Source organism: Rhincodon typus, chromosome 9 (genome assembly GCF_021869965.1).
Source record: "Rhincodon typus isolate 14 chromosome 9, sRhiTyp1.1, whole genome shotgun sequence".
Lineage (NCBI taxonomy): Eukaryota > Metazoa > Chordata > Chondrichthyes > Orectolobiformes > Rhincodontidae > Rhincodon > Rhincodon typus.
Window position 1 is genome coordinate 91,490,699 of NC_063340.1, and position 21,736 is coordinate 91,512,434.

The 21,736-nt window shown below is 42.0% G+C and overlaps 1 protein-coding gene across 2 annotated transcripts in view; it reads right to left on the minus strand.

The window, feature by feature from the left end:
• Positions 1-21,736, minus strand: part of LOC109923218 (protein EFR3 homolog B-like) — a 135,058-nt gene that overhangs the window by 68,497 nt on the left and 44,825 nt on the right. For both annotated transcript variants that reach the window (XM_048601040.1, XM_048601039.1), the window contains exon 10: positions 6,880-7,041. In XM_048601040.1, the coding sequence (XP_048456997.1) occupies positions 6,880-7,041 (162 nt within the window). The remainder of the gene's footprint in view (positions 1-6,879; positions 7,042-21,736) is intronic.

A 21,736-nucleotide genomic window follows, 5' to 3' on the forward strand; every position in this document is an offset into this window, starting at 1 on the left:
AACAGTCACTGCACACTGTCAGCAACAGTCACTGCACACTGTCAGCACAGCATTAGCTGTTTGTGTACATTCACTTTTAACAAGGTTTTACACTTCGGAAATAAACAGATGGGAAGTAGTTTCATGAAGCTCAAAAGAGGTGAAACATCTAGAAAGGACAATAAAAGGATATTTTATATTCCAAACAAGTTAGTCAATCACTGGGTGTGCACCAGACAGACAGACTGACCATAAGGCCACAAGATATAGGATCAGAACTAGGCTGTTTAGCTCCACCATTCGATAACAACTGCAATGTTTCTCAATCCCATTGTCTTGCCTGCTTCCTGAAACCTTCGATTGCCTTACAAACCAAGAACATGCTAGAAACTGATTTCATAAATTTGCTTTAGAGTAAAGGGCTCGTTCCTGTGTTGTACAGTTCTCTGTTTTATGTTCTATACTGTGTGAAGCTTTGGTATCCATATTTAATGAAGAATATACTTTCATGGCGGGTGAATAGCAATGGTTAACTGGATTGGTTTTTGCCATAAGAGAAGCTGAGAAAAATGGGGTCATATTGTCTGTAGTTTAGAAGAATGTGAATTTATTGGATTGAAACATATACATAATTCAGAATGGAAACAAGAACTGATCATACTAGAAACATCAGCAGGCCCAGCAGCATCTGAGGAGAGAAAAACAGAATTAATGATGAAAGGAGTCAACAGAGTAGATACTGAGAGGCTGTTTTTACTGAACTGTGGATGCTCCAACATTGAGTATCTTTAAAACTGGAATAGTTAAATGTCTGGTTTCTCAGAGAATGAAGTAGCATGTGGAGCAGCTGAGAAAGTGAATTTGTGACAAAAGATCAATCATGTTTGTATTGAGTATAGGGTTGAAGAAGTCATGTTGAGGTTGTACAGGATATTGGTGAGGCCTCTTCTGGAGTACTAGTTACCCTGTTATAGGAAGGATACTGTTAAGCTGGGGGGTGGGGGGGAGTTCAGAAAAAATTTTCCGGGATGTTGCCAGGAATGGAAGCTTTGAGTTATAAGGAGCGACTGGATAGGCTTGGACTTCTTTTCACTGGAGTGGAAGAGGTTGAAGGGTGACCTTATAGAGGTTTTTAAAATCATGAGGGGTATACATAAGCTGAATGGTAGGTGTCTTTTCCAAACAGTGGGGGATTTCAAGACTAGGGAGCATATTTTTAAGGTGAGAGGAGAAAAATTTAAGAAAGACATGAGGGGCAACTTCTACACAGAGTGGTTCGTGTGTGGAATGAACTTCCAGAGGAAGTAGTGGATGTGGGTAGAGTTACAATGTTTAAAAGACATTTGGAAAAGTACATGGGCCAAGTGCAGGCAGGTAAGACCAGTTTTGTTTGGGATTATTGTTGGCATGGACGGTTGGACGAAAGGGTCTGTTTCCCTGCAGTATGACTGTATGCATGACTCTAAAAGTGATTGCTTAGTTTATTTTATGTATCTCGAGAAGAAACACCAGTTGCAGGAAAAAAGCAGTATGAATATGCAGAAAATCATCGGGAGAGACTGTGTGCAGCTGTACCAGCCTGAGCAAGAAGCCCTGGTGTGGAGATAGTGGTAACACTTCACTGGAGATTTTGGTATTTGTAAGGATGTTGCTGAGATAAAAGGAATATTGCAAATTTGAATCCTTGCTAATGATTGTAATGAAGTGTTTTTGCAACCATTTTTTCGGGTGTAATAATGTTCATGTTTTTCTTGTTTAATAATTTTTTTTGAGTTAAAAGTACAATGACACGCTATTATGAATGTGTTCAGTAACTAACCTTCATGGTCAAAAGAAACTAAATTAGGGTCCATGAAACCAGGTTTCACTCAGGGATCTGACGTGCCTGACATTAACATCAGCTGGGATCATAATAATTGGATGTGGATGTTGCTGGCTGGACCAGCATCTACTGTCCATCCCTAATTATCGCCTCACAGCGCCAGGGACCTGGGTTCGATTCCACCCTCAGGCGACTGTCTGTGTGGAGTTTGCACATTCTCCCCGTGTCTGCATGAGTTTCCTCCGGGTGCTCCGGTTTCCTCCCACAGTCCAAGGATGTGCAGGTTAGGTGCATTGGTCATGCTAAATTGCCCATAGTGTTCAGGGATGTGTAGATTAGGTGGGTTATAGGGGATGGGTTTGGGTGGATGCTCTGAGGGTCGGTGTGGACTTGTTGGGCCGAAGGGCCTGTTTCCACACTCTAGGGATTCTATGAAGATGGTAGTGAGTTGCCTTCTTGAAACAATGATACTGATGGGATATAGATACATCCTCAGTACTTTTAGGAAGGGAGTTCCAGGATATTGACCCAGTGACCGTGAAGGAACAATGATATATTTCCAAGTTAGAAAGGCGAATGGCTTTGAGGGGAACTTGCAGGTGGTGTTGTTCCCACATATCTGCTGCCATTGCCCTTCAAGATGTTAGTGGACATGAGTTTAGAAGATGCTGCCTAAGGCACCTTGGTGAATTCCTGCAATGACTGCAATATACTAAAGCCAAATTTATATTCTGTCCAGAGTTTTAACACTCTTCCTTGAGATAAGGTGCCCAGAACAAAACACAATACTCCAAATATGATCTGACCAATGATTACAAAGGTATAGCATCACTTCCTGGCTTTTATACTCTATGCTGCTATTTATAAATCTAAGGATCCTATAAGTTTTCTTAACAACTGTTTCAACTGGGGCGGCACAGTGGCTAGTGGCCTTACAGCACCAGGGACCCGGGTTGATTCCACCCTCGGGCGACAGTCTGTGTGGAGTTTGCATATTCTCTCCGTGTCTGCGTGGATTTCCTTCAGGTGTTCCTCCCACAGTCCAAAGATGTGCAGGCTAGGTGGATTGGCCATGCTAAATTGCTCATAGTATTCAGGGATGTGTAGATTAGATGGCTTATAGGGGATGGATCTGTGTGGGATTCTCTGAGGGCCTGGAGTTGTTGGGACGAAGGGCCTGTTTCCACACTGTAGGGATTCTATGGTCTATGAACTTGCCTGGCCACCTTCAGAGAATTATGTACTTGAGCCCTGAGGTCCCTCTGCTCCCCGTCAAGGTTGTACCATTGAGCCTGTATTGACTCTCCATGTTTCTTCTCCCAAAATGCGTTACCTTTCACTTCTTTTCATTCATCTGCCAGGTATCTGTCGATTTGGCCAACTTGTCAGTGTCCCTCTGAAATCACTCAGTGTCACCCTCACAATTCACTGTTCTCTCTAGCTTAGTATCATCTGCAAATTTAGAGATTTTGCACACAACACCCACCTCCAAATTTTTTATATAAATCAGAAAAGACAATGGTTACAACAAAATTCCCTAGGGAACCTCACTTTCAACTCATCCTGAGTCTGAGAATGCCCATTTAAACCTTTCCTCTATTTCCAACCTTTTAGCTAACTTGTAACCCAGGCTGCCAAGGACCCATCAATTCCAAACATTTCAAATTTTCTAACGAAAAAGCCATGTGACATTGTATCAAATGCTTTCTGAAAGTCCAAATATACAACATCCACAGCACTACCCTTATCCACTGCCTGCGTCACCTCGTCAAAGAACTCAATTACATTTGTCAGATGTGATCTGCCTTTGACAAAACCATATTGACTGTCTACTATTACCTTATTTTCTGTAAATGTATATTTATTTTATCCCATATTATGGCCTCCATCAGTTTTCCCACTATTGATGTCAAGCCGATAAGTCTATAGTTTCCTCAGTTGTCCTTTGGCCTTCTCTTATGCAATGGCATCACATTTACAGTCATCCAGTTTCCTGGGAATAATCCTATGTTCAGATAAGCTTGGAAGATTTCTGTCAACGAAGTAAGTGTAAGTGGGCAGATGGTGTATAATGTGGGAAAACGTGAAGTTGTTTATTTTGGAAAGGAAAACTAAGGAACAGAACATAGTTTAAATGGAAAAAAAACTTCAGAGAGCTGCAATACAAAAGGACTTGGAGGCAATTGTGCATGAAACACAAAAAACGAACACAGAGGTAGCAAATAATCAGGAAAAGAAATGGAATGTTGGCCCTTACTTCAAAGGAGTTGGAGTATACGAGTAGGTAAGTCTTACTGCAACTATACAAAGACCAGGATTACTGTGAGAATTTGTGGTACCTTATTTAAGGATATAATTTAGTTGGAAGCAGTTCATAGAAGGTTCGCTTGGATGATCACTGGTATGGCTTATGAGGAAAGGCTAAACAGGTTGGGACTCTGCTCACTGAGTTTAGAAGAATGAGAGGTGATCTCATTGAAACATACAGGATTCTTAAGGAGCTTCAGAGATAGTAGGAACTGCAGATGCTGGAGAATCTGAGATAACCTTCAGAAGAAGGGTCTAGGCCCGAAACGTCAGCTTTCCTGCTCCTCTGATGCTGCTTGGCCTGCTGTGTTCATCCAGCTCTACACCTTGTTTTCTTAAGGAGCTTGACAGGTTAAATGCTGAAGGAAAGTTTTCCCTCATGTGAGAGACTAGGACCAGATTCCATAGTCTCAGAATAAAGAGATGTCAATTTTAAATGAGATGAAGAGGAATTTCTTCTCTCAGAGGGTTTTGAGTTTTTGGAACTCCTTGCTATAGAAACCTTTGGGGGCAGAGTTTTTGTGCATTCTTAAGGCTGAGATTGATAGAATCTTGATGAGTAGGGGAATGAAGAATGAAGGTGGGGAGAACCCAGGAAAATGGACATGAGGAAAGTCGGTCAACAATGATCCAATTGAATGGCAGAGCAGGCCTACTGCTGTTCGTCTTTCTTATGGTTTTATTATGATCTTACCTTGTAGGTAGTACACACTGCTACCATTGGTGGTGGAGAGAGTGAACGTTGAAGGCGACACATGGGGTGCCTATCAAGCGGGCTCAACATTGTCGAGTTTCTTGGATGTTGGTGGAGCTGCACTGAACCAGGCAATTGAATAGTATTCAAACGCAGCCCTGATTTGTACGTTTTTGTAGACAGTAGGTAGGCTTTGGGGAAACAGGAGGCAAGTTACTCGTTGAAGAGTTCCCAGCCTCTATCTTAATCTTGTAGCTATAATATTTTCAAAACTGGTCTGGTTCACATTCTGGTAACACGCAGCATGTTGGCATTGGGAGATCCAGCTTTGGCAATGCCACTGAACATCAAGGGCAGATGGTTATATTCTCGCTTATTGGAGAAGGTCATTGCCTGGAACTTGTGTGGCATGTATATTATTTGCGACTTCTCAGCTCAATCACAATCATGTCCAGGTCTGGCTGCATTTAGACTCAGATTGTTTCAGTAACTGAGAAGTTCTCATCAGCGAACATCCCATTTCTGGGCTCATTTCAGAGGTAAGGAAATTGTTGAAACAGCTGAAGGTGCTGGTCAATGGGTCAGAATGCTGCCAATATAACTGCATTCTCCTAGACATATCATTATCAACTCCTTTGTCTATCCAACTGCTCTTCTCTCTCTTTGGGCTGCATCTCCACCTATCGTTTAGTCGTACCCCCTCCCCCCACCCTATATTCTGCATCAAACCAACAATTTCCTAGCTACCATTAGTTCTGAGGAAGGGTTACTGGACCCAAAACGCTAACTTTAATTTTTCTTTACAGATGCTGCCAGACCTGCTGAGCTTTTCCAGTAACTTCTGTTTTTGTTTTACAGCACCTGCAGTTCTTTCAGTTTTTATGCTAAACACCTTCTTAACCACCCTATCTACCTGTGATGCAAATTTCAAAGAACTATGTAGCTGAACCATGGTTTCTCTGTTTGACAGCACTACCTAGGGACCTACTATTAACTGTATAAGCCTTGCCCTTGTTCATTTTACCAAAATGCAACATCTTACATTTATCCAAATTAAACTCCACCTGCCGCTGTCAGCCCATTGGCCCAATTGATCAAGATCCCCTTGTAACCTTAGATAACCTTCTTCCCTGTCCACTACGCCTTCAATTTTAGTTCATCTGCAAACTTACTAACTACATGTCCATTACCTCAGTCCAGCAATGTATGACTTTCTCTTATAAGCTGGGAGAAGAAGCACAGTCTTTTTGTCTTATTTACCAAATGTTGGCAGGGAATGCAGTGGTAGGCGTCTTTGATGGTTGTGTACCAATCATCCAGGGATTTTGGGCCTCTGGTGAGGCAGGTGACATGTTGGTGGTTTCTTGGTAGCACACTCTTGAGATTGGCCTGGTTGAAGTCACTGGCTATGATGAACAAGGCCTCAAAGATATACTGTCTCAAGGCTATTTGTGACGGTATATATTTCATTAAGTGCTTATATTTCTTGTGAACCAGATTACAATGTCTTTCTAAAATTTGTTTTTGGGAGAGCTTTGCACTTGAATATCACCAATTTGCCATCTAAGATGGATTAACACTGAATCGTGGCTTCTTTGGACATCGATTCAAAAATGTTTTTCTCACCAATATTGATAGCAGTCTGCCGGGCCAATCACACATGTAAAAGATAAAGTTGCCATAGTCTTACCAGATCATAGGGCTGTTCTCGCATTAGACCCCTGAGGTCACCATGTCTCAGGTGAGGGCAGAGGTACAGTCCTTCATGGTAACCTCAGCCAGTGCCGGAATTGAACCTAAGCTATTGACGTCACTCTGCATCACAAACCAGCTTTCTAGTCAATTGAGTTAACCATCCAACTTACCATAGATTATGTTGATAAACCTTAACAACCTTTCTACTTCCCACTCTAGGAAGCTAGAAATTCGTAAGAAGTAATCGTACTTAACAGTGTTATGTGCCCCTTCTGGTGTTCAGTCGGGATATGCAGAAAGTTAGGCTTCTTTGCATTACCCAATTGCTAAGAATGAGTAAAAGGCTAAGATAGACTAAAGCAAGAGGATGTTGTTCACTTACCAATGGTCTTGATAACAGCTTCCTGAAAAGTCCTTTCCTCATGCTCTTTAATGATCTGGTTACTGACATTGGTGGTTGAATCATACTTGCCAGTGAGTTCATAGTCAATGCTGAGGCGAAGATGTCGCAGCAGTGTGTTGAATACCTCCAACACTGTGGGCCCTGTGTAAGGAGGTAATACAGAAATTGAATGCTGAGAGATAGCACCTTGATAAATACCAGTGATATTGCAGAACATGATCAAAAATTTAGCAGCATGGAATATCTTTTGTATGGTGACACTTTTAGATTTATTTCAAACTAAGTCAGCCATGTCACTGAAATGTTTCCATGGAAGTTGGATTGTCCTCTTCACAAACATGGGCAGCCTTGTGTATGAGGGAAAAGCTAAACAGTTAACATGATCAACATTGCACCCAAAATCAGCAAGCAGTTAGATGGAATGATTATTTATTGACACTATGACTTTCATCACAGAGTAAGCAGCTGCATTCAGGATGTATCCATGGAGTTAATTCTTTCCTTATCTATGCCAGTTATTCTCAATAATGACCTGCATTATCCCATCTTCTGTGGCAATCTAGATACCAGGATTCTAAGCAGAGTGCATTTCAGGCATGCCGTTCACCAACTACCCTCAGCTTTGAGCTTCAAGGATTTGTCTTCTCCCATAACCCACCAATGTCTCTGGTTGCACTTTAAGTTTCAGTCAAGAGATTTATTATTTTCTGTGATGCTTGAATTGTGATTGCCAATTTAGAGACAAAAAAGTAGCCCGAAAACTGCAGTGGTTCAAGAAGGCATCCCACCACACCTTCTGAAGGGCAATAAGACACGGACAATAAATGCTGGTCCAGCCAGTGACACCTCCATCCCATGAATCAATTAAAAAAAAAGCTTTAAATTTGTTGCTCTACTGGGTATTGTGCCCTGCACACCCCACAACCACCCAAAGACAAGCTTGAGCTGCATTACCAAACACTAGATTATTATTCACATCTGTATGCACTGGATTTAAATAAAAGCTTTGGGGTTACTGTTGCATATTGTATTCTCCATGGCAAAGTCTTGTCAATCAGAATTGACTTGCCATTCAATTATACTCTATTTCTCATTCAGTATAAATTGTTATTTCCTTTGAGATTTGGTATTCTTGAGATTCAGTCCTGATGAATGCAATATGAAAAATTTCAATAGCATGTAGCTGTTTTCAGCTATATTCAAGTTTTGTACTACCAAGTCATGATTCACATATTGGAATATGCAAGTGTTATGCTATATGCTGGCAATTCTGAGAAAGAAGGTATTGGTGGGAGTAACTTATTAGTCCTGAACAGCTACAATACTGGAGAACAGAGTATAAAGGAAGAAATAATGGAAGGCTTGCGAGAAAGGTAACAAACTAATCAAGGGTAACTTTAATATTCACACTAATTAACTAATTGAATTGGTAAAGGTAGTCTATTGGACAAGTTCATAGAGTATATTCAAATCAATTTTTTCAAACAATACCAGAAATTGCTGGAGAAGTTCAGCAGTTCTGGCAGCATCTGTGAAGAAAAATATCAGAGTTAACATTTCAGGTCCAGTGTTCTGGGGAAGGGTCACCGGACCGGAAACGTTAACTCTGATTTTTTCTTCACAGATGCTGCTGGACCTGCTGAGCTTTTCCAGCAACTTCTGTTTTTGCTCCTAATTTACAGCATCCGCAGTTCTTTCGGTTTTTCTTCAAACAATATGTCTGGAACCTATCAGGAAATTGGCTATTTTGGACCTGATAATGTGTAAGAGACAGAATTAATTAAAGACCATAAAGGAAAGGATTCTCTGGGCAAGAGTGATCATAATATGACAGAATTTACATTCAGTTTGAGAGTGAGAAATGCAGGTCTGTGACTACTTTCTTAAGCTTTAGTAAGGCCATTACAGCAATATGAAGATGGAGTCAGCAAAAGTGGACTGAGTAACAAACAAAAACAGAAATTGCTGGAGAAACTCATTACACCTTGCAGCATTTGTGGAGAGAAAACAGAGTTAATGTTCTGAGTCCTGTGACCCTGGAAGGACAGTAGAGATGTAGTAGCAGACATTTAAGGAAATGTTTCACAATTCTCAACAAAGATATATTACACTGAGGACAAAAGACTATTTATTAGGAGGCTAGGTAAGGAAATTAATAAGTGATGTCAGATTGAGAGAAAAAATGCACAATGCTGCAAAGATTAGGAGTGGTTAAAAGTTAGGAAAGGTTTAGAAATCAGCAAAGAACGACTAAAACAAAAGTAAAGGGGGATAAATTGGAGTATGAAAGAAAGGTAGCAAGAAGTAAAGAACAGACAGTGAAAACTCCTGCAAGTATATGGAAAGGAAAAGAGTAACTAACAGAACAGTAATCTCTCAGAGGGTGGAACTACAGCACTAATAATGGGAAACAGAAAATGGTAAAGGCTTTGAAAAATGATTTTGTATCTATCTTCTTGGTAGAAGCCACAAAAAATTCTGAAATTATTAGGAAATCAAGGGGCAAAAAGGAAGGGAGGAGCTTGAAACAATAATTACAGGAAAAATAATAGGAAAACTAATGGGAAAACTAACCAACAAATCAGTTCTGTTGAAGAGTCACCAGGCTTGAAATGGTAACTCTGCTTTCCCCTTACAGATATTCCCAGACTTGCTGAGTTTTGTCAGCAACTTCTGTTTTTGAATGAAATCCTTGGACCTGATCTCTTGCATTATATGACCTTAAACAAATTGGCTGCTGTGGGATTGAGCAAAAATCTCCATATTCTGAAATACTGGACCAAAATCCAGGACTTTTCAAATAATTTTAAAAGTAAAGGGCATCTTGGCCATGCTCTGGGAAAATTGCACAGACACAGAGATAGCTGCTTGGAATCATTGTTCAGCCTGAAAATTCAATTCACACATTCACTCTAAAAGAACAAACAACCAGGCCTAAACCCTACCCAACCCAGACTGAATGGAGCCTTTGCAGATACTAAACATTCAGATTCGGTCAATATTCATGCACAGAGATCCCAGACATTCCATTTAATCAAAATACATTCACACCTACTATTAACTATCAGGAAGCCAATTGCCTCAAAGGGAACACCAGTAACACAATAGTAAGCGCAGATTTGGCGCGAAGATAAGAGATCTGCAATTAGTATAATTACAGGTCCTGATCTCACCTGGGGGTGATTCTCCCCGAGAACTATTTGCACAGATATCTCTGGAAGAGGGACCCCCCACAGCAATCCCAAAACCTACCAATACAGGCCTGCTCCGCACTAGGATAACCAACAGTGACCGACCTCGACCAGCAGATCTGACAACCAACAACCTCCGAAAGTCACTGATCCGACCGACACCACGAAGCATCAGATACAACCTGTTGTGAAAACTGGTTTGCAAAAACCACCACAAAGTAAGGACAACCAAGTACTCACTTGATTAATCCACTACGCATCCTACCGCATCAGTGGACTGACCCAGACTGAAGGCCTACACCATCTGAAGTCTTCAGTGAGGTACCAGGTACAGCAAGCGGAAATGGCCAGCTGTACTTCAAAATCATGCTTATCCCCAACTGGCGAGCTTCATACTCCAGAGACCCCAAGGTTTCCAGCCTAGCTAGCAGGGAGGGGAGGGTGGGTGGTGACAATGCAGAGACCCCAAGGATAGGAAGCCTGGCTAAAGGTTTCTGTGATCAAAACCCTTTGTTTAGTTCTAAAAGTGTTTAACCTGTATTTCATTTAATAGTGCACTTAGTTACAACCCGCTGTATAATTGAAAGTGTCAATTTCATTGTTTGTTGTATTTGCTTTTATTTTTGTAATATACTTTTGTATTTAATAAACACAGAGATTCCTTTGCCCCTGAAACACCTGTCTACTGCTTTCCTCATTTCACATTCCTAAATAAGACCAGTGTCAGAACCAGGGATCTGGGGGTGATTCGAACCACATAAAAATCAGCAGATTACTGATCGCAAACCAGAACCCCTAAATTGCGGGATATCAGATAAGCTGATTGCAATCTTCCAAAATTCCTTTGATTCTTGAAAGTCACCCGTGGATTGAAAATGTAATACATCAGGTCAAGAAAGGAAGAAGACAGAATGGCAAAAGCTTTATGCCAGTTAACCTAATGTTAGTCATTGAAAAAAATGCCAGAATCCCCTATTAAGAATGTAATAGCAGGACATTTAGAATGTCATAATACAATCAGGCAGAGTCAAAGTGGTTTTGTGAAAGGAAACCATGCTTGACAATTTATTAGAATTTTTGAGGACATAGCAAGTGAAATGGATGAAGATGAAGCTACAGATGTGCAGTTGGATTTTGAAAAGGCATTTGATAAGAACATAAGAACATAAGAGCTAGGAGCAGGTGTAGGCCGTCCGGCCCTTCGAGCCTGCTCCGCCATTCAGTAAGATCATGGCTGATCTTTTCGTGGACTCAGATCCACTTACCCACGTTCTCACCGTATCCCTTAATTTCTTTATTGCTGAAAGCTGCTGTATAAAAAGTGACTGCACAGGAGAGCATGCTACTGGGATGATACATTGGAATTATACAGCCATTGAGATGTACAGCATGGAAACAGACCCTTCAATCCAACTTGTCCATGCTGACCAGATATTCTAAATTAATCTAGTTCCGTTTGGCCCATATCCCTCTAAACCTTTCCTATTCATATATCTGTCCAGATGTCTTTTAAATGTTGTCATTGTACCAGCCTCCACCACTTCCTCTGGCAGTTCATTCAATACATGCACTACCCTCTGTGTGAACAAGTTGCCCTTTAGGTCGCTTTTAAACCTTTCTCTTCTCACCTTAAACCTATGCCCTCTAGTTTTGGACTCCCCTACCCTGGGGAAAAGACCTTGACTATTCACCCTATCTATGCCCCTGAGGATTTTATGAACTTTTATGAGGTCACCCCTCAGCCTCTGATGCACCAACCCTGGTAACATCCTCATAAATATTTTCTGAACCCTTTCAAATTTAAAAACATCTTTGCTATAGAAGGGAGACCAGAATTGAATGAAGTATTCCAAAAGTGGCTGAACCAATGTTCTGTGCAACCAATATGATCTCCCAACTCCAATACTCAATGCACTGCCCAATGTCCATTTGTATGGATAAAGGATTGGCTGACTAATAGGAAACAGAGTCAGATGATAAATAGGTAATTTTCAAGTTGACAGACTGAAATTAATGGAGAGCCACAGGGATCAGGGCGAAGACCTAGGTATTTAAAATTTGCATTAATGAATTAGATGAAGCACTTGTGTGTATTATAATCAAATTTGCTGATGGTATGAAGGCAGATGGGCAAACAAGTTGTGAGGACACAAAATAGCTGTAAAGGGAAGTAGATAGATGAGTAAACAAAAATTGGCAGCTGGAGAACAATGTGGAAAAATGCAACATTGTCCATACTGGCAGAAAGAAAAGCAAAATGTTATCTAAATGGAAGAAGTTGCAGAAATGCTTCAAGGTATCCACATATCGGGCAATGCAGTGCCGTGGTCCTTTCAAAGGATTTGTTTTTTGTGCGTAGAGATTTTTAAAATGTTGGTCTTTGATTAACCAGAGGGTGCAATTATAGAAAGTACTTGTAATGGAAACACTTGTAGCAATAGGACCTTACAGGTGAAAGGCAAAACCTCAGACTTGTTTTGATGTTTTGACGACAAGTTCAAATTTAGTCAATCAATTTAAACCAAGCCCTTAGGCACTTACAAAACCTATCAAATTTAAATCTGATTGCATTGACGGCCTAAATCCAATAATATTGTGAGAATTTGTTGCATCATCGGCAGTATTTAAAGAAGTGTCTTTTGAAAATTGCTACAGAGGGAGACAGCCAACTGCCATAAGACAGCACCTTTTGCTTTCAGAGAAAGCTCATCTAATTTAAAGGTACCACGGTAGTTTAGCTAAAAATCCTCACAGAAGCAATTACAGAAAGACATCTGTAAAGGAAGATCGTCAGGAGAAAGGCTGGAGAAAGCAGGAGGTCTCAGAAGACAGTCTCTGTCAACTTGGAGAGATTAAGTTTTAAGTTATTGTGTTCTTATTAATTGGATTTATTAAGTGGGACTTGTGTTTATTTGAACTGTACTCCAGTAGACTTTAGTTTAGTTGGGGAGTAGTATAACGTGGGGGAAATTGTTCAGTTTGTTAGTATCTGTTTTAACTTGTTCATTGTTAAGGTTAAATAAATAAATTCTTACTTGTGATTTATAAAGTGGATCTCAGGGATTTCCTTTCCTTTCCTTTCATCATTAATTTAACAGATTACGACGGGAAAGGCAAGCTTCTCTGGGTGTTTCAGGGGTAGCTATTAGAAAGGAATCTCCACACCCGTAATAGCAGTGTGGGACTTGTTTGGTTTAAGTATCAGAGAATTTAGGCCGTTCCCCCTCCGTAACTGAATTTGGGGGCTCAAGTCCAGGATTTAGCCAGTCAAGTTCAGGATCTGGACAGATCTGAATGGATCTTGACGAATCTGGATGGATTTGTACAGTTCAAGTCTGTGATCTGAACGGATTTGGACAGATTAAAACAGTTGGGGACTAGTGTACTAGATCTTTAAATAAAACTTACGTGAGAAAAATCTGTTTAATTTCAGTTACTTGTCGTTGGTTAAATTAAAAGTGAGGGAAATGGCTCTTAACATTGTTAAAGAGGTCCTGGGGTTTGAAGATGCTTCCCAGATTTTCCAAGAAAGTTTAGAAAGACAGAGGAAGGATATACTTTTAGAATTAGCAAACAGATTAGAATTGGGTTTAACTCCAGATAAAAGGAAAGCTGAAATTGTAATGGAGTTAGTCCAGCATTTAGGTGTGTCAGAGAAGCAGGCAAGCGCAGTAGAGTTAGAAAAACACAGATCGCAAATGAGACAACTGGAGTTATAGAATGAAAGGAAGGCGAGAGAGTTTGAATTACAGTTACAAGCAGAGGAAAGAGAAAGAGAAAGAGAGAGAGAAGAAAGGGAAAGAATGTATGAGTTGGAAAAGACGAAGCTGGAACCTGAAGCAAAAAGACTTCAAACAGCAGAAGGAAAAGTACAAGAGAGAAGTGAGGATAAACAAACTCATAGTAGCTAACAGCCTAGTAGGGATATATACAAATATGTCAAAACATTACCAAAATTTGATGAAAAATATGTAGAAGCCTTTTTCATTTCCTTCGAGAAATTGGCTAAACAGACGAACTGGCCAGAGACTATGTGGGTAATGTTAATTCAGACCAAGTTGGGAGGCAGAGCTAGTGAGGTGCTTGCAGCGCTGTCAGATGAGGCATCAAGGAATATGAAGAAGTGAAACTATTTTGAGTGCCTATGAATTGGTACCAGAAGTATATAGATAACGTTTTAGAAACATAAAGAAGGAATCAGTTTAAAGTTATGTTGAATTTGATAGAATTAAACATAGCAATTTCAATAGATGCATGAGAGCATTAAAGATAGAAAAGACATATGAGGATCTTAGAGAGATTATTCTGCTGGAGGAGTTTAAAAACTCACTTCTGGAGATGATAAGAACTCACATTAAGGAACAGTAAATTACCAAATTAAGAAGAGCGGCAGAGATGGCGGATGAATATGTATTAGTGCACAAATCGAAATTTAGCTTCCAACAGCCATTTATTCCTTGATGGATAGAAATTGGGAGAAAGGGAAATCCTTCAATTAAAAGCAAAGCGTAGATTACACAGGGAACAGTTTACCACAAGTGTAAAGGAGGTGAAAGGCCTCAGGTGTTTTCACTGTAATAAGGTGGAATACACAAAGTCACAGTGCTGGTTGCTTAAGAAAGGCACTGGGAAAAAGGACGTGGTAAAAGAGGTTAAACCAGTGGGATTAGTTGAGGTAATGAAGGAAATCCCAAAAGAAGTCGAGGAGCTGTAGGAATTTGCACAGCCTACTCACTGGCTGGATATTGAGACAGTGCCTGATCTTTACAAACACTTCACCTCTGTGGGTAATGTTTACTCAGAAAGAACAGGGGAGAAGGTAAAGAAGTTAAAATAATGAGACATACGGGAGCTAATCAGTCTGTAATACTAAGAGATGAAAGTATCTGCACTCCTACTGAAATGTTACCTGAGAGAGTGGTAATTTGTTGAATGGGTGGAAAAAGATTTAGCATTCCCCTTTGTAAGATCAGGTTGGAAAATCCAATCAAGATTGGGGAAGTGAAAGTGGGAATGATTGAAAGTGTGTCAATTCCAGAAATACGGTTTGTTCTTTGAAATTACCTAGCGGGATCAAAAGTGGGAGTGAAGCCTCTGTAGTGGAGAAGCCAAAGGAAAACCAAGGAACTGAGGAGTTAAAAGAAAAATATCCTGCAATTTGTCCAGACAATGTGATGACAAGATCCCACAGTCATAGATTAAAGCAAGAGGTGAAAACCAAAGAGAAAGAAGGAGTTGAGGTCCAGTTAGCTGACACCCTGATTGATGAAATAGCAAAGGAAAACAGGTAGAGGATCAGGCAGAGGTGTTTTGTTCTGAAAGATTATTGGAGTTACAACAAAAAGATGAGACATTAAAGATTTATATCATAAAGCTTACTCGGAAAAGAAATAACAATGTATTCCTGAATGTTATTACCTTAAGGATAGAATTCTAAGGCGAAAATGGAGATCTAGGCAGGTTGGTGCAGAGGAGACATGGGCTGAAGTGCACCAGATTGTGTTGCTGGTAGCAGACAGGCAGGAAATATTGTGGGTAGCACACAAATTACCTGCAGGAGGTCATTTAGGAGTGAGGAAGACTCAGACCAAAATCCAAAAGCACTTCTATTGGCCTGGATCGCATAAGGATTTAGTTGAATTTTGTCATACCTGTCATACGTGTCAGATGGTAGGAAAGCCACAGGCAGTAATAAAACCAGTGCTTTTGATGCCAATTCCTGCCTTTGAAGAACCTTTCACGCAGGTTATGGTTGATTGTGTAGGTCCCCTCCCTAAAACCAAAACTGGTAAACCAGAATTTACTAACGATAATGGATGTGTCTACCAGATTTCCAAAGGCAATTCCATTACAGAATGTCAAGGCAAAAAAGGTTGTGGAAGAGTTGCTTGCTTTCTTTACCCGTTATGGCCTACCCAGGGAGATTCAGTCAGACCAAGGATCCAATTTTACTGCCAAACTATTTAAGGAGATCATGGATAGTTTAGGCATCAAACATTTTAAATCGACTGCATAACATCCTGAATCTCAGCCAGCAGTGGAAAGGTGGCTTCAGACCCGAAAGACCATGCTGAGGGCTTATTGCCAGGATTATTCAAACAATTGGAATAAAGGTATCCCACTTATATTGTTTGCTATTAGTGATGCCCCAAATGAATCAACTTGGTTTACTCTGTTTGAGTTGATTTTCAGATACAAAGTCAGAGGGCCTTTAAAATTAATTTAAGAAATGTTGATATCTCCAAAGTCAGAGATCTCACAGTTAGATTATGCATCTGAGGTGACAGAAAGATTAAACAGAATAGGTGAATTAACTACACAACATCTGAAGGTCATGATGTAGAGGTGCCAGTGTTGGACTGAGGTGGACAAAGTCAGAAATCACACACCAGGTTATAGTCCAACAGGTTTATTTCAAAACACAAACTTTCAGAGTCTTACTCCTTCTTCAGATGACACAAAATTTATAAGTAAAAGATCAAAGTGTCACATCACTGATGAGGATGTACTCGGTAAACCTAAGATGCTGTTAAATCTTTAATCAGTTAAAAGGTTTAAATTGATTAATATGTACGTGTAAACCCCCGAATTCCTTTGAAGTCATTGTCCTTACAGAACTGAAGGTTTTATCAGTGTAAAGATGAGGTGACATTTTAGGTCAGACAATGCATGTTAGATGTGAGAGATAGCAAGAATTGCAGATGCTGGAGTCAGAGACAACACAGTGTGGAGCTGGAGGAACACAGCAGGCCAGGCAGCATCACAGGAGCAGGAAAGTTAACCTTTTGGGTTGGGACCCTTCTTCAGAAATGGGGAGGGGGCAGGAAAGCTGGGAATAAATAGAGAGAGGAGGGGTGGGGCTCGGGAAAGTACGTGGGATGGTGATAGGTGAGCACAGGTAGTTAGTGGTGGGGATTGGTCAGTGGGATGGGTGGGGCAGATAGGTGGGACAGAAGATGGACAAGTTTTCTCAGGTCAAGGAGGCGGGGATGAGATGGAGGCTCGGACATGGGATGAGGCCAGGAGTGGGGAGATTTTAAAACTGGTGAATTCCATGTTTAGGCCATCAGGCAGTACACCCCTGAGGCGGAATATGAGGTGTTGCTCCTCCAGTTTGCGGGTGGTGTCATTGTGACACTGGCGGAAGCTCAGGATGGACATGTCACCCAGGGATTTGGAAGGAGAGTTAAAATGGTTGGCGACTGGAAGGTGTTGTCGTTTATATGGAGTTTTTAAAAGGAATGGATCACCAAAAAGCACAATCTGCAACAAGAAAACACAACACGGCCAGACATACTAGTCGCCCTGCTGTACATCAAAGACACATCGAAGATGACCACCAGACTACTCAGACCCCTAGGTATCAGGGTAACCCACAAACCAACAACCACTCTGCGACAGCTGATGACGAACATACCCCACAACCAATCAAACTAATGTAATGTACAAAATACCATGCAAGGACTGTGAGAGACATTACATAGGCCAAACCGGAAGAAAACTGACAATAAGGATACATAGAACATAGAACAGTACAGCACAGTACAGCCCCTTTGGCCCATGATGTTGTGCTGACCTATTATCCTACTAAGATCAATCTACCCTGCATACCCTACATTTTACTATCCGCCATGTGCCTTAAAAGTCTCTAAAGTATCTGACTCTACTACCACTGCCGGCAGCACATTCTACATGCCCACCACTCTCTGTTTGAAGAACCTACCTCTGACATCTTCCTGAAGCAAAGCATTCATTAAGGATCTCCCCTACCTCCTCTGACTCCGCACACAAGTTCCCTCCACTATCCCTGATTGGCCCTACCCTCACTCTGGCCATCCTCTTGTTCCTCACATAAGCATAGAACGCCTTTGGGTTTTCCTTGATCCTACCCACCAAGGTTTTCTCATACCCACTTCTAGCTCTCCTAAGTCCATTCTTCAGTTCCTTCCTGGCTACCTCGTAGACCTCTACAGCCCTGTCCGATCCTTGCTTCTTCAACCTTAAGTAAGCTTCCTTCTTCCTCTTGACTACGTGTTCCACATGTCTTGTCATCCAAGGTTCCTTCACCTGACCATTCTTTCCTTGCCTCAGTGGGCAAACCTATCCAGTACTTATAGAACATGGAACATAGAACAGTACAGCACAGTACAGGCCCTTCGGTCCACAATGTTGTGCTGAACTTTTACCCTAATCCTAAGGTCTATCTAACCTCTACCGCTACCTTATACTATCATCCATCTGCCTATCTAATAGCCGCTTAAATGCCCCTCGTGAGGCCGACTCCACTATCCTCTCCGGCAATGCATTCCATGCCCTGACCACTTTCTGAGTAAAGAACCTACCTCTGACGTCTCCCCGATATCTACCTCCACTCACTTTAAAACTATGCCCCCTCGTAAGAGCTACCTCCATCCTAGGAAAAAGTCTCTGGCTGTCTACTCTATTTACACCTCTGATCATTTTGTACACCTCTATCAAGTCACCTCTCATCCTTCGTTGTTCTAAAGAGAAAAGCCCTAGCTCTGTCAACCTTTCCTTGTAAGACCTTCCCTCCATTCCAGGCAACATCCTGGTAAATCTCCTCTGCACCTTTTCCAACACTTCCGCATCTTTCCTGTAATGAGGCAACCAGAACTGGACACAATACTCCAGATGTGGCCGAACCAGGCTTTTGTATAGCTGGAGCATAACTTCACGGCTCTTGAACTCAATCCCTCTATTAATGAAAGCTAACACACCATACGCCTTCTTAACAACTCTATCCACCTGGGTGTTAGCTTGTAGCAACTGCTCCCTAAACAACCTCTACATTTCTATTGTGCATTTCCCTGAGAACATCTGATCCCAATTGGTGGTCTATAGTTCTTACCTAATAGCATTATAATTCCCCGTCCCCCAATTAAATACTTTCCCATACCATCTGCTCCCATCCCTCTCTATGACTATAGTAGAGGTCAGGGAGTTGTGATCACTATCAACGAAATACTCTCCCACCGAGGGGTCTGACACCTGGCCTGGTTCGTTGCCAAGCACCAAATCCAATATGGCCTCCCCTCTAGTCGCCTTATCTACATATTGAGACAGAAATCCTTCCTGGACACACCTGACAAAATCTGCTGCATCCAAACTACTTGCACTTAGGAGGTTCCAGTCTATATTAGGGAAGTTGAAGTCGCCCACGACAACAACCCTATTACTTCTGCACATTTCCAAAATCTGTCTCCCAATCCGTTCCTCAGTGTCTCTGTTACTACTGGGGGGTCTATAGAAAACTCCCAATAAAGTGACTGCTCCTTTCCTGTTTCTGGCTTCCACCCATACTGACTCAGTGGAGAAACCCTCCTCCACGACCTCCCTTTCTGCAGCTGTGATACCACCCCTGATTAGCAATGCTACTCCCTGTACCTCTTTTACCTCCCTCCCTATTTCTTTTGAAACATCTATACCCTGGAACATCCAGCAATCATTCCTGCCCCTGTGTTACCCAAGTCTCCGTAATGGCCACAACAGCGTAGTTCCAAGTACTGATCCATGCTCTAAGTTTGTCACCCTTATTCCTGACACTTCTTGCATTGAAGTAGACACACCTCAACCCGTCACACTAACTGCCGCTCTGCCCTATCAACTGCTTATCCTTCCTCATAGATTCTCTGCTTACTCTACCTGCCTGTACACTGGCTACCCCATCCTCTGATCTGTAGCTCCGGTTCCCATCCTCCTGCCAAACTAGTTTAAACCCTCCCGAAGAGCTCTAGCAAACCTCCCGCCCAGGATATTGGTGCCCCTCCAATTCAGGTGCAACCCGTCCTTCCTGTATAGGTCCCACCGTCCCCAGAAAGTATCCCAATGATCCACAAACCTGAAGCCCTCCCTCCTATGCCAGCTCTGAAGCCACGTGTTCAGCTGCACTTGGTCTCTGTTTCTGGCCTCACTAGCCCATGGCACTGGCAGTAATCCTGAGGTACCTACTCTGCTCATCCTGGCTTTCAGCTTCCAGCCTAACTCCCTATAATCATTTTCAGGTCCTCATCCCGTTTTCTAGCTTTGTCATTGGTACCGATGTGTACCACGACTTCTGGCGGCTCTCCCTCCCCCTTAAGAATCCTGAAGACTCGACCTCGATCCGAGACATCCCTGATCCTGGCACCTGGGAGGCAACATACTGTCAGGGAGTCTCACTCGGTACCACAGAATCTCCTGTCTGTTCCCCTAACCAGTGAATCTCCTATCGCTATCGCTGTCCTATTCTCTCCCCTTCCTTTCTGACCCACAGAGCCAGGCTCAGTGCCAGATGCCTGGCCGCTTTGGCTTTCCCCTGGTAGGCTGCCCCACCACCCCCACCCCACCCACAACAGTATACTTATTATTGAGGGGACGGCCACAGGGGATCCCCGCACTGTCTGCCTATTCCCTTTCACCCTCCTGACAGTCACCCAGCTATCTTTGCCCTGTGCCTTGGGTGTGACCACCTCCTTATAACTCCTTTCTATCACCCCTTCAGCCTCCCGAATGATCCGGAGTTCATCCAGCTCCAGTTCCCTAACGTGGTCTGTTAGGAGCTGGAATTGGGTGCACTTCTCGCAGGTGAAGTCAGAAAGACACCTATAGTGACCCTTACCTCCCATATCCTATAACAGGAGCATGCAACTGCCCTAGCTTCCATTCCCTCTACTCTAGATTGCCAAAAGAATAAAGCAAAAAAAACCTTACCTTACTGACCTTCCACACAGTCTTTTTTTTTTGGTTAGAGGAGGACGATGGGTGAGAGACACTACACGTGTAGTGTTTCGGGTTCAGACAATACCCAAATATAATAGTTCACCTCCCGGCTCACGCTCTCACCACTCCGGCCGCTGAAAGCAGGTAGGCCGCTGATTCACGAGGTAAGTTTTTATAAGGAAAAACCTTACCTTCCCGGCTGCCCCCGGCTCGTGCTCTCACTACTCTTGCTGCTCAAATCAAGATACGCAAACACCAAATAGCCACCAAGAGACAGGACCAATTCTCACTGGTCTCAATACACACGGACAAAGAAGGTCACAAATCTGACTGGGACAACACATCCATAATCGCACATGCCAAACAGAGACATGCCAGGGAATTCCTGAAGGCCTGGCATTCCAACTGGAACTCCATCAACAAACACATTGAACTGGACCTGATATACAAACCACTGAAAAACAGAACCAGAAGTGATGACTTTAACTTTAAGTGATGACTTTAACCATTAATTTAACAGATTATGAGGGGAAAAGGCGAGCTTCTCTGCATAACTATTTGAAGGAACCTCCACTCCTGTAAGAGCAGAATGGGGCTTGTGTCGGTTTAAGTATCAGAGGGGTTCGGCCATTCCCCTTCCATAACAGAAGTGATTAGGAAGACAGATGAAATGTTGGTCTTTATTGCAAGGGGATGAGGTCTTAAAAAGCCAAGTGCAGCTTTAGCTCCATGGAGCATTAGGTCATACTGCACCTGGAGTACTGTTTGCAGTTTTGATTACCTTACTTAAAATGGGACACATTTGCATTAGAAACAGTTCAGAGAAGGCTGATCAGGCTGATTCTTGGGAAGAGGATATTTTCTTATGAGGAAAATTTGAGCAGGTTTGCCTATACTTCTTTGGAGTTTGAAAGAATTTGAAACAA